We start from the raw sequence: 12,789 nt of genomic DNA on the forward strand, positions 1-12,789 counted from the left end.
GTAAGTGATGGCTTCTAGGCCTGGTTTTATTTCTTGCTTCTTGGGTGCACTGACTGCAGTGATGTATTTTTCTGGGACACGAGGCAGTGAAAGCTACAGCTTCATTCTCCATGTCCTCTAGAAACTCAAAACATGGTGGTGGTTGTTGGCTTTATGAAGAAATCCCCCTGGCCCCAGCAGGCTTGTTTTCATCTTAAGGCATTGTTCTGGTTTTGGCTGGGATAGAGTTGATTGTGTTCCTAGTAGCTGGTACGGTGCTATGTTTTGAGTTCACCATGAGAAGAATGTTGATAACACACTGATGTTTTCAGTTGTTGCTAAGTAGTGTTTAGACTAAAGTAAGGATTTTTCAGCTTCTCATGCCCAGCCAGTGAGAAGGCTGGAGAGGCAGGAGAAGTTGGGACGGGACACAGCCAGGACAGCTGACCCAAAGTGGCCAATAGGGTATTCCATACCATGGGATGTCATGCCCAGTATATAAACTGGGGGGGTAGGGGCAGGGGGATCGCCGCTTGGGGACTAACTGGGCGTCGATTGGTGGGTGGTGAGCAACTGCACTGTGCATCATTTGTATATTCCAGTCCTTTTATTATTACTGTTGTCATTTTATTAGTATTATCATTATTAGTTTCCTCTTTTCTGTTCTATTAAACTGTTCTTATCTCAGCCCACGAGTTTTACTTCTTTTCCCGATTTTCTCCCCCATCCCACTGCGTGGGGGAGGGCAGTGAGTGAGCAGCTGCGTGGTGCTTAGTTGCTGGCTGGGGTTAAACCACGACAGGCATTGAAATTACTAAATTATGATCCTGCTTTTGTTTAAATCATCCTGAAAGATTTGCAGTTTCAGAGAAGTCCTCAGTGAGTTGTTTTTAGAGTTGCAGTGAATTCCTTTCTTCTGTTTCTTCTGGGGAGAAAAAGGGTATTTTTTCTTTTCCAGTCTTAAGAGTAACCTAAGGCGAGAGGAGTGGTCTTTGGGGAGCTTATTCCTCCATTGGCATTCCTGTAGCAGAATTCACAGCACATTTCAGTAGAGAAGTTGACTAAAGTCAATTTTGTTTTAAACACTGGAGATAAGATAAAATTTTATAGTGTCTGCAAGGGATCTGCAGTAAAAATATTTGTGACGTTATTTTACTTGGTATTGGATATCGGTGATCAAGAGCTGGTTTCTAAATACCGAATTTGGTATATAGTAGGTACTAGGCTTTTTTACAGGCTGTTAGTAATTGGCTGCTCCTTAGGGCTGCCATGGATCTGCGTATTTCAGACCCTTTTCAGTCCTTCCCCTGCCTGCTGTGTGCTGTCTGGGCAGGCATTTAGGCCGTTGCTTGGGCAGGCAGATGCTGATAGCCGCGGCAGGTTGCCATTCCCCCTCCTACCCTCACACATGTCTGCAGCCCATGTTTTCCTTCTTCTTAGCTTTATCAGCCTGCATATTTTCAGATTAAAAACTTGCTTTTTGCTCCCAGTTCTGGAACCTGTAGGTCCTCCCGTGACTTGTGGCTCGTCTTCAAAAGAAAAGGCCAGCTCCCAGGCCAGGTTCATGCAGAAGTGCAGGACATGGGGCAAGAGTCTCTCAAAAAGCTTTTCTCAAAGAGCTACCTGGCCTGAGAAAACAGGGCCTAGGGTGCTGATGATCTGATCTACTTGCCTGTTTCTTATTTCTTAACCAATAGTGAGCCAGGTTTGATTTGTTCGGCTAAAAGTTGAGATGTGGTGTATCCCCTGGTCTGCCTGCAGCCTGCCTGACCTACCAGCAAGTTCAAAAGCATCAAGGGTTGAACAAAATATTATGGACTCTGCTATCTTTGGGAAGCGTTCAGCACTGAATCTGTGTGCAGGAGCCAGGCTCCATCTCACGTCTCTCTTCTTTTCTAGGTCTAGAAGGAAAAACGGTTCTTTCCAAAAAAGAAAAAATGAAGCTGAGGAAAGAAAGATGGCTACAGAGTAAGTACTCTTCCGAAACACGGCCATACCATGGGCATCACAGAGTGTGGCTGTGTTGGATCTCTCTGTCCGTGGGGCATGGGTGGCAGCATTGGGCTGTGCTGGGGGAGACTGAATGCTTCTCAGAAACCTTCACATCTGCTCTACAGCACATAGGGTAAAAGTCCCAGGTATTGTTTCTCAGTGTTCAGCACCGAGATTGAGTCATTGCCCCACACCTACTTCTGATCTTCCTCCGTGTATAATGTAAGTGACTACATAAAACCTTTATTTTTCCAGATAGGACACTGTGCCCATGTAGGCATAGCATGTTTCTCTGTCTTTTAAAGCTCTGGTACATATATGACTAGCTGTATAGTGGAGCTCCTCCTCCCTGAGGAGCTCTGGGGACGGTAGGACAGCCTGGAGCTGAACCCCATGCAGCCAGCAGCTAATCCCAAGGCTCTGTGGTGAAAGCCTGCAGTGGGCCCTCCTGCCCTTCTGCAAGGGAGGTCTCTGGACGCTGCTGGTTGTGTTACTGTTCTTTCCCACGTGCCACAGGTCAGTGAACCCACTTACCAGGCAGTCTGGTCTTTCTCGAAGCTGTGAAATATGAGCTAAACAAAACTAGCCCACGGCAGAAATGCTCCTGTTTCCTGTGGGAAGTGTCTGTATCTTTGCTTTAAGTATCTCAGCACAGTAAGAGATGATTCTGTGCTACCTGGTGTAGCAGAGGAATTCCTCTTGCCACCTGGAGCTGTTCTTGGGACAGTCTTTTCCCTTAACACCTTCCTGCCCAACAGAGTTGCTGACAGACTATTTGGGGCTGAGGGATGTGGCTTTTTGCCACACCATATGCTCTTGGCTCCTGAGTTCTGAGCTCAAGTCCATCAACCTGTGATTTCACCGGTTGCAGTGAAGGTGTCTGGCTCCTTTTACAAAAAAAGCTGATAATTTAACACCATGAGCATGAAGGAAACCTCCTCCCTATCACCAACCAACAACTTCCAAGTACCTTTGACATCTGCAACCCCCGGTGTCCCTTTTGGGCACAAAGCATAGATGGCTGTGCTAGTCCTAACGCCTGGCCTGCCGGCTGTAGTTTTGGTGCTCCTAAAGGTGTCTCCTTTTCTGATACTATTGTGGTGACAGAGGAGGCGACTGCTGGAGCACAGTTGAGCTTTCTCTCCCCGGATACCAGGACTGATACCAGGTACCATGGAGGAAAGCATGTCCTCAGCAGCATTTTAGGACAGAATCCACAGTAAAAGGGGTACATGGGAATGGTGTCTTATGCAAGAAACAGAGCTTCTGCTCCTGCAGTTAGGTGACAGCACTGTTCCCATAGTCAAGGTCAGCCACCTTGGAAAAACCCAGAAGTAGGATCCCTACACTCTCTTAATCGTGTCCTCCTGCATATTTGTCTTGGTAGCATCAGTCTTTCTCAAGATCACGTATGTTATTTTGGCCCTGCCGTGGCCTCTTTCCTCTTCTCTTGGCTCTGAAATTACTAAGATGAGGGAATACAAATGAAAGGCAGAGGCTTTGTTTTGAGGAGAACACCAAGATAGAAAACTTCAGGCCAAATTATCTCTGTCTTAGAAGATACTAGGTATTAGAAATGCATCCCAGATACAGAAGTACCTAAATTGCTGGATCTCTTGACTTCCCCACTAAACTTGTGGCCAGTTGGCAAATACCAGCATTCGCTAGCAAATGTTTTACTAAGGCTAGCAAGTACCTGGGGATTTCTGTAAGAAAAGTCAGCAACTGTTAGTACCAGGTGTGCAGCTTGTTATTAAGAAAAGTGGAATAGCTGTAAAGAGCCTATATAAACATCAGTAAAGAAACTGATATTGCTATTATTAGCTGATGGAGCGAAATGAACTGGTATTTCCAGAGATGGAGATTTTTAAATGAAACTTGGCATTCTAACATTGTGACCTTAAAGAGCTGCAGTCAACTGAAACGCATTGATTTTTATCTGATGCAGATAACTCTGCCAATTCCTTGTGGGTTTTGCAGTGTTTGCCCCCCAAAAGAGAACCCAACTTGGACTGCTGAAGTTGTTATCATTACATCTCTGTTTTCCTAAATCTTCCCAAGAGTTTGTTGTTTCTTCTTGTCCCAGGGCTGCTTTTGTGACACTGGATGCCAAGACCCTGGGAACTAAAGTTCAGCCCAGTGGTGCAAACGCAAAACTTGGAGATTTCTTCCATTCCAATAAATCATCTCAGGAGAGACTAGAGAGGGAAAAAAATTATGCAATGCTTCAGACATTAGAAGTATGCACATTTAAAAATACATATATCGCATGGCTCCTCAGACGAACAAGACTTCATAGGAAAAGAATTTGGGATGTTTGCGCAGAATCAGGTGTCTGAAAATTTTGAGCACATACTGTTTATGAAAGCACTGAAGTACTCAGCTTCATAAAGCCAGACCAAAAAAAGAAGTGATGCAGAACAGAAAGCTGTGTTCTTGGCAGGGATTGCTGTGAGGAGAAGCATTTACAATCCACATTTGTCACAAACATCCATGTACAGCAAAATTGCAGTTTGTGAAAAACTGTTGCTCTTTGACTCGGCTGAGTTGGGGAGCAAACAAGACAAGGATATTAAAGGAGCCAGTGAATTTGAGTTCTGCTTTCTTGAATGTGGGCAGCAGGATTAGACCCAGAATTGCTGGTGGCATCTTGCCTGCCGTCTGTAGAGTGGGACTGGCTGCCTTTGTGTTCCCATCAAAAATACTTGTGCTGATTTAGTCCTGCTTCTGTGGCCATGCTGCGTTGGCAGCTGTTGGCCTCCCTGTGTCGCCAGCTTGGCCCCATGGCTGCTGGCACTGCGCTCCGTCCTGTCCAGACAAGGAGTTTTTAGCTCAGTGCTGAGGCTCATCCTTGCAATACACTCATTGTCCAAGGCAATAAGCAGAAGCCTTCTCTTCCACTGCGGCCTCCGCTGAGTGCACGTGGAGGAGGTGGAGTCCTCCATCATGTACCCCGCAGCACTGGTACCCCTCATGGGGGTCAAGGTAATGCAGCAGGCTTCAAGGCCCAGTCATTACCTGACAGAAGAAAAAGGAGCTCATGGATCCCGCTGAGTTTTAGCTGTTTCTGGTGTCATCATCAAGGGACTTCTGGGACAGGTTGGGGCATCTTGGAGCTCAGCTGGAGGCTTGTTAGCAGTGCTGGGCTTTTGTGGGCTGTCCAAGAGGAGAGCATGTTCTGCTGGGGCTCACCCTGGGGGCTGCTGGCTCTGTAAGGCTTGGACAGCTGTGGGACCTATTTCTACACCAGAGAGCTTTGAGGACTGAGGCAGAAGCCTGCAGCTTTCAATGCCCACCTCCCATGGCCAAAAAGGGAGACTGCCGTAACCTTTGTAGAACCTTATGTGCCCACAGCCTGGCTCAGAGCTGCTGCAGGGAGACTGGTAAACGTGGTTTCAAGGAAAAGCCAGCTGCCTCTGTGTCTGTCACTTGGTGCAGTGCTTTTCTAAGGGCGCAGTTTATCCAGTGACTGACTGCTTGAGCTCCACCATGAGTCACGAAGGTGAGACTTTGACTTGCTCCAAACTAAGTAAACAACAGAAATTAAGTCCATCTTTTCTGCCTGTGCTAGGAGACCATTGTTTTGTCCCAACAGCAAAGCAGAGATGGGACTGTGACTGTTTAATGCCACATGTGGAGCTGACTGTATTTGGTTTGTCCCTTCCCCTCTTGTTTCTCTCTCCTAATTCCATGCAAGGTCAGTGTGTTTTTTTCCACCCCAGGACTCCCGTACTGTGTTGCTGTGAGCAATGAGCAGTGCAAGGGATGGAAACAGTTCAGACAAAATCACTCTGGGGATTTCACTTCCCATTGCAAATGTCAGTAGAGATGTATATAGGTATAAGCAAACATAGCAAGGGAGGGAACTACCCAGCTGCATTATTTTCAGTCTTTTCCTGGTTTAAATCACTTCTGGCCTGTTTTTTCCTGTAGATGGTGAAGCAGCCTATGAATTTTTTAGCTCAAGGGTTATGTCTTGCAAACGCTTCCCCTTCCTCCAGTAATGTCTTGTTTCTGATTCAGAAATAGAAAGTGTGAAGCTAGCCAAGCAGAAGCAAAAAGCCGAAGCAAAGCGGAAAGCAACACCTGTGGTGGGAGACATGCAGCCGTTGATGGAAGCCCTACCTGAGCTCTCTGACCTGACCACAGGTGGCAGAGGCAGGAAGCCACCCAAGAGGTATGTGCCATTTAGGGATGGGCTGTGTATTCCCCTTCTTCCTGTAGGATGAAGTGCCCTTCAGCTCAGCTTGTAGCTACAGGCAATGCAAGCTCGGTGCCAGTGGTCAGGAAAACAGGGGCTTGTTCTCAACTCCATTTCGCCCCCTTCCATGCTTCACTCGCCACAAGAAAAAAGGTTAAATGTGTCTTCTGAATCCACAGCTAAGAGGGGAACTGTACTGCTCAGATGAGGCTTGGCATGAGACAGGCTGGGAGCAGCCAGACGTCCTGGGAGTTGTACAAGAGACACAGAAGTGTCCAGCGTGTAATGCTGCTGAGCTCACCTGAGAATCTGGACTTGAGGTGTTGCAGCCTGCAGCTCTGTCCTGCCAGACCTCCAGGCTTTCTCCTGAGGCAGTTCAAGTCCTTTGAGCAGAGCTTTACGCTCTGGCCAGACTCTTTGTTTGCCCCATTGGCTTGCAGTGTGACTTTGGACAAGAACAGAAAGATGGTGTTTCCATTCCCTTTATTGTACTGAAAGAGAAGGGCTATTTCTGATCCTCTGACACTCACATGTCAACCATCCCAGCTAGCCGTAGGGTGAGTTCTGGTTACCCTTATGTTTCCTCCTTTTTAATGCAGTGCTCTGCCTGACCATCTGGTCAGTGTTGCAGCTGCTTTTACATCCCCTAGTGCAGAATAAAAGTGCTCTGCGTGCTGCACAAACGCTGGTCCCTACTCTCCAGTTGCTCAGTAGGGGTTGGAACCAGAAACTTGTTTTGACCATAAGAAAGCACTTGGATTAGAGAACAGCCAAGAAGGTGGCTGTCTGGCAAAGCACCCTCTTCTTTGGTTGCAGATCATGGCTGGAGATACCATGAACCCTCTTGTGATTTGCTGGATGCCCCAGAAATAAACTCTGATCCAGGTGGGACACCCACCTACAGAGTGTGGCTGAGTTGGCAGTTCCCTGTGCTTCTGGAGAGCCACTTCTCAGACAAACAGCAGCTATGAACCTTGCATCTAAGCATGGGAAAATACTTCCTTAACTTGGCTTCTAATTCTTTGAATAGCTTTTTGTTTTGGCGTTTTTTTTGGTCTTTATGCAGCCATTCAGCCAGTCTGCCCTCTCTTTCAGTGGGAATTAACAGCAAAAGTACACACTGAGTTTCAAGTCTTGCCGAGCACTGAGGGTTGGTTGGATGGAGCTCTGGGCCAGAGCCTAGCCTCAGCCTGAATTAGGTGTCTTTGCCCTCTTTCTGTGATGATGTGCCACAACTACATGTGGCATCTGACTCCAGGCTGTGTTCAGGAGTCATTCCCCCTCATCATTTTCCCCCAGCCCCCTTGGTGGCTGAGCCCCTGCTATCCAGGAGAGTGGCTTGCAGAAAGTACATACAGGGGAGGGAGGACAGGTAGGGTGCTTCCTTTGGGTATTGCTTTCCTGGGTGGCTGCATGATATAGTAAAAATATACAGTATTGCTGCAGCCTGCTATTCTGGACCAGCTCAAAAGATATAGTAGAACTGGAAAAGGCTCAGAGACGGATGACAAGGATGACAGTGGAGGATCTGGCACAGTTTCTGCTTAAGGGGTGACTAAGTGAGCTGGGGAGTCCTCAGCCTAGACAGGACATAGAGGCAAAGAGGCTTGGGAACGTAATAGTCTATAAAATCAAGTGTGATGTGGTTAGGAAGTAGTTCATCTTCTTTTCCAGTATGAGAAATAAAGGACATCAAACATAGCTAGCAAGTAGCTGGTTCAGTGCAAGCAGGCTCACTGCTCTGCACAGCTCCTTGCTGCAGCATGTCATGGCTGAAGGAAGCCTGCGGGTTTAGGTGAGACCTGACAAATCCAATAAGGAGAGCTCCTTGGAGAGTTACTGCATGTATATAAACTGCAGCTGGAACAAGGTCTCTGAGCTGCAAATACTAGAGAGGATGTGGCTATATGCTTGCTTTGGTCTTAGCCCTCTCTGGCCATCTGCTGCAGGCTGCTTCAAAGCAGAACATTGGCCAAAATGGTCCTTCCAGCTACTGCAATCGCTCTTCTCTTCTGTAGTACACTTCATGGCAGAGGATGTGTGGCACACATGGAAGCGTTCAGTGGTCTTGCACGTATCTCCAGCCTTACATCCTCAGAGAAGCACTGTCAGTTCCCTCTCTTTCCAAACCCAGACCTCCTGTGGGAGTGTGGCAGCCCTCCTCTCCTTCTGGAGGCTTGAGTTCAAACTCTGGCTCTGTTTTCACTTTGGCTACAAGACTCTGGTGTCTAGAAAGCCCAGTGCACCTGTGGCACAGCACAGTAGAGAAGCCCAGCCCCGGCTGAGAATTTCAGGATTGGCCAGCACCGTCTGCAGTCGGCCCAGCAGAGGTGGGAGCTTGGCATTGACTGATGTCACCCAGATTGCCTGTGACATGCCAACCAAAAAGCAGTTCCCCCTGGTACTGGCATGGAGGAGCTGCAGTGCTCTTCTTCCCCTTGCTGGCTTGTGGCTTCCTGGACTGCATGAGGATGTGTGTGCATAAGTGTTTGAAATAATCAGAGGAGGCTTTTATAGGATTTGAATCATTACATAAATGAAGGGTAATACTCTGGTGATTTGTCAGCATTATTAATAAAAGATTAGATTCTCCAGGAATTTGATCTCCTGCTGGGTAAGAGAGCATTACAGTGAGGTTTTTATTCTGTTTTATAACGAATGAAGGCAATGAAGTGTAATGAAACAGGGCTACTAGCAAGGTCCAAATGAGCAGGCAGTGTGCTGGTGGTTTGGTAGGGGAAATTCAGGCAGCAGCCTTTCGAACCTGCCAGACTGGTGGGGCAGAGCTGTTAAGTGGAACTGAAAAGCCTTCAGAAGCACCAAGCCCTTTAAAATAGTGAGTGGGGTGGCTCAAGGCAGAATTGGGCTTGCACAGCCTGAAGCAGCCCTCATGGCATGCGGAGGAGGAGGAAGCTGTCCTGGAGAGGCACAGCCTCTGGGGCACGTGGTCTTGTACTTACCAGGTTGTAGTTTGGAAAGGCTTTCCTTTAAGCATTGTCACCCTCTGCAGAGGTACTCAACTTTGAAGGGACTGCCATGGTGACTTGGCAAGCCCCTGCTCGGTGATTGCAGGTTGCCATCCAACTTGAGAAGGGATTTCTCTCTGCTTCTGTGAGCAATCCAGGCAGACTGGGACAAGAAATTGTTCCTGTGCCAAACAGTTAACAGACATGAAGAGGGCAGAGATGCTTCCTGGTCTTTCTGTATCTTGCAGTCCAGTGGACACAGCAGTGTGACAGGAGCTGCTCAAACCCCTGTAGGTGTTTGTCTGGTTTTGCTGATCACCATTCCTCCTGGGCAATCGTGGCCTGTTGTGTAATGCCAGCAGTGCCGGGGTGACCTCGAGAAGGACCGAAGGGTACAGGAGCAGCACGCAGGCATTGATCTGCCTGGCTGCCCTTTCCTGCACAGGCTCTGTGCTGCGAAGGCTGGCTGACATACATCCACACTGTTTGGGTTTGTCTGGGCTGGCAGGGAGCTGTGATGCTGGGGCACACTGTTCTGGGCTGAGGATAAATCACATGTGATCAGGGCAGCTTGGGTCCACCAGGATCCCCCTTGAGGAAAAATAAAATGAGCCAGGATGAGGAGAGGTAGAGATGAGGAAAAGGAGCAGGAGCTGATCAAGTAGAGATGGATGATGAAAGTGAGCCAGGGTGAAGGAATATGGGGTAAGGGAGGAGGAGGAAAGGATGAACGGGGAAGAAAATGCAGAATAAAAGGATGGAGGGTAGCAGGTCAGGGAGGGAAATAGGAAGAGGAGGTCACTGTAACGCTGCCAACAAGAGACCAGATCCTGCTGTCTTGAAGAGAAGGTGAGGGACTGTCATGTTTCCTAACCTTAAGAAAGCTGAAGGGCTCTGGGGCAGATCAGGTGGGGGAGGCCCTGGCCCCCAGCACCCACCAGTAAGGGAAGATTCCTCCTTGAGCCCTGCCCCAACAGAGGGGTGGGAGGCAGACCCTCTTCGCCCTTGGGCTGTGTGTTGGGGCTCGGACCCAGGGCAAATCAGAGGGAAGCCACTCTGCGGGGGCAGACCCTTTTCCCCACTTGCTTCTGTTTACCTCTGTATCTGTGTAATCCTGAAGAATGGAAGTTTCTTCTCCTTTCCTTAATGTCCAGTTCTACCAGCAACTCCCCTTGTGCACTTTAAGTCGCAAAAGCAGTCACTGCCCTTCCTGCGTGTCCCTTGCTTGGGCTTAGCGCTTTGCTTTGTGGTAAATCTTTGCCGCTGCTTTGCATCAGGCATCACGTGCTTCCAGTATCCTGTGCGGGATGGGATTACACCTCTGGTCTCCTTGGACTTTGCCCGGGAATAAGAAATGGGTGCAGAGAATGCAGATCTATGCTTGCTGCTGTGCCTCAGCCACACATAGTGCACCATCCTGCTTTCCCATGAGTCCATATTCTTGCAAACCTTTGTTTGGTGGCAAAAGCTGAAGCTCTGTTGTTGTGCTTTCTCGTTAGCTAATCTGTTTGCAGCTGACTTAAACTGGCAAGTCTTTGGCGAGGATAGGTGTTTACAGGGAGAAAGAAATATTGCCATTCTTTGTCTTAAAATGTAAGTTACACCTTTTATCCCAGTGGTCCTGCTGCAGGATCTGAAGCATGGCTGGCAGTTCCCTCTTCTTGCTGAGTAACCGTGGTACTGTCTATAACTGATGTCTGCCGATGTTGGAGCTCTGCAGTGTTAGCAAGGAACATGAGATGTGCAGAGGTGACGTGTGTCTGGTGGTGAGGGGAAGTTCAATGGGATCTTTTCTCCATGCAACAGTATTGGTTTGACCTGGAGGTTCGTGATAAGCAGAAAGTGATCTGGGCATGGACAGCTAATGACGAGTTCTAGAACTAAGTGATCTGATTTTTCTTTAGTGCATTTACCTCCTGCCCATTCAGTCCTGACTTCTAAGCTGTTGTCAGTCTGTGGCAGAAGTTTGCATCTCCATTACTGTCTGGCTATGGAAGTAATTGCCTTTCAGGAGAATTTCCGTACAGGACAATTACCTATATTTTCTGGGAAGGCAGATGCAGAACCCCTGGACTCTTTCCATCTCCCCAGCAATTGCTAAATTACCACTTCTCTATAACGCTCACTCATTTGTTTTGTTTCTTCTCTCCACAGCCGTGTAAAAGCAAAGGCAGAACCAGCAGACTTCTGTCTGATGAAACAAGCTCAGAAATGCCGGCTCTTGTAAGTACTCAGTTATCAGAGTGTCCAGTCCCTGCTGAGCATTACAGAATGGTTGAGACTGGAAGGGACCTCTGGAGGTCATCTGGTCCAACCTCCCTGCTCAAGTAGGGCCACCTAGAACTGGTTGCCCAGGACCACATCCACATGGCTTTTGAATATCTCCAAGGATGGAGATCACACAACCTCTCTAGGCAACCAGTTCCAGTGTTTCAGTCTTGCACATCTGAAGGCCCTAGAAGAGGCGGCAGCTTTGATTTTCCCCTTTACATAGTGCAGGATATTTGTGGGTGTCCCTCTGCCTTAGTCCCTCTCAGACTTAGTCAATTCTGAATGGATTCAGTTTGCTTCCACTTCTGTCTCATGTAAAATCTATGCAAAGAGAGCACAGGAAACTGCACTCGCTCCTTTTTAAGAGTTCATTTTCCCTGCATCATTGAAAAGAAAGTGATGGCTTGGGCCTCCTGTGTGTGGTCTGTGGGGTTTCAGGACAAATCCACACCAACGGTCATCTTGTTCTTCCTGGCCACAGTTGTCACTTCTGGCTGTACCAAGTGAGTATGTTTGTACTGTGTCCCTCTGTGCGGCATGGATGATGTGGTTATCAACCAGGTGGTGCGTCCCTTGTCTTGGCTTGCTGAGTTGGAGCTGCAACATCCAGCTGAGTCTCTTATGACACCAGGCCCACATAGGTCTAGCTGATAGGAAAGCATCCTGCAGTTGTGTAGGTGAGGAGCTCCTGGAACTCTGTGTAGCATCAGGAGCTACAGCTGCTCTGTTAGAACACGTCTGGGATGCTAACTTACATGCTGTACGTCCCTTACAAGGACAGCTGTCCACTGGCATCTGACAAACCTTTTCTTGTAAAATGAAGCACTAAATGCTTTTGAATAATTCTTGGACTTGATCTGGCAACTCCTTATTCCTCTGTATAACCCGTTGGATATTTTATACTGCCACTAGGCATCAAGAGCTTAATTTCCCCTCAGCACAGCTCTCCTGGGGCTAGGCACTGTGATCTGGCAGTATTTGCTTTCTGTCTTCCCTGTTTCCAGGATTTCTGTCAGTTCTGAGCCATTCAACTTCAAACTGAGGCTGAGGAGATCAATCAGCCTACCGATCCCAGCACTGCTGTCCAGCACACTCTGTGAATACATTTCTCTGTCTGAAACTGGCCTGTGTCAGTGCTGGGATGCCTGTCTTGCACAGTTCTGCCTTTCTGGACAAGTCCCTCCTTGGCTCATTGCAGAAGCCCAAGGGTCATGGCCTTGAGTGCCACCAGTGAGTGTCTCATTGTGCTGGAACTCATGGGTGAGGAACACCACTTGAGGAGGGACTTGTATACAGATCCAAATAGGCAACTCCACCACCGTCTTCTCATAGATGATCCCCTGTGTGCCCCCTCTTCTCCTCTGCACAAAACTGGACAGA

The 12,789-nt window shown here is 48.1% G+C and overlaps 1 protein-coding gene across 1 annotated transcript in view; it reads left to right on the plus strand.

Moving 5' to 3' along the window:
- Nucleotides 1-12,789, plus strand: part of SLX9 (SLX9 ribosome biogenesis factor) — a 55,262-nt gene that overhangs the window by 40,911 nt on the left and 1,562 nt on the right. Inside the window, exons 3-5 of the mRNA XM_075027757.1 lie at nucleotides 1,879-1,947; nucleotides 5,995-6,148; nucleotides 11,293-11,361. Of these exons, the coding sequence (XP_074883858.1) occupies nucleotides 1,879-1,947; nucleotides 5,995-6,148; nucleotides 11,293-11,361 (292 nt within the window). The remainder of the gene's footprint in view (nucleotides 1-1,878; nucleotides 1,948-5,994; nucleotides 6,149-11,292; nucleotides 11,362-12,789) is intronic.

Source organism: Buteo buteo, chromosome 5, assembly GCF_964188355.1.
Source record: "Buteo buteo chromosome 5, bButBut1.hap1.1, whole genome shotgun sequence".
Classification (NCBI taxonomy): Eukaryota; Metazoa; Chordata; class Aves; order Accipitriformes; family Accipitridae; genus Buteo; species Buteo buteo.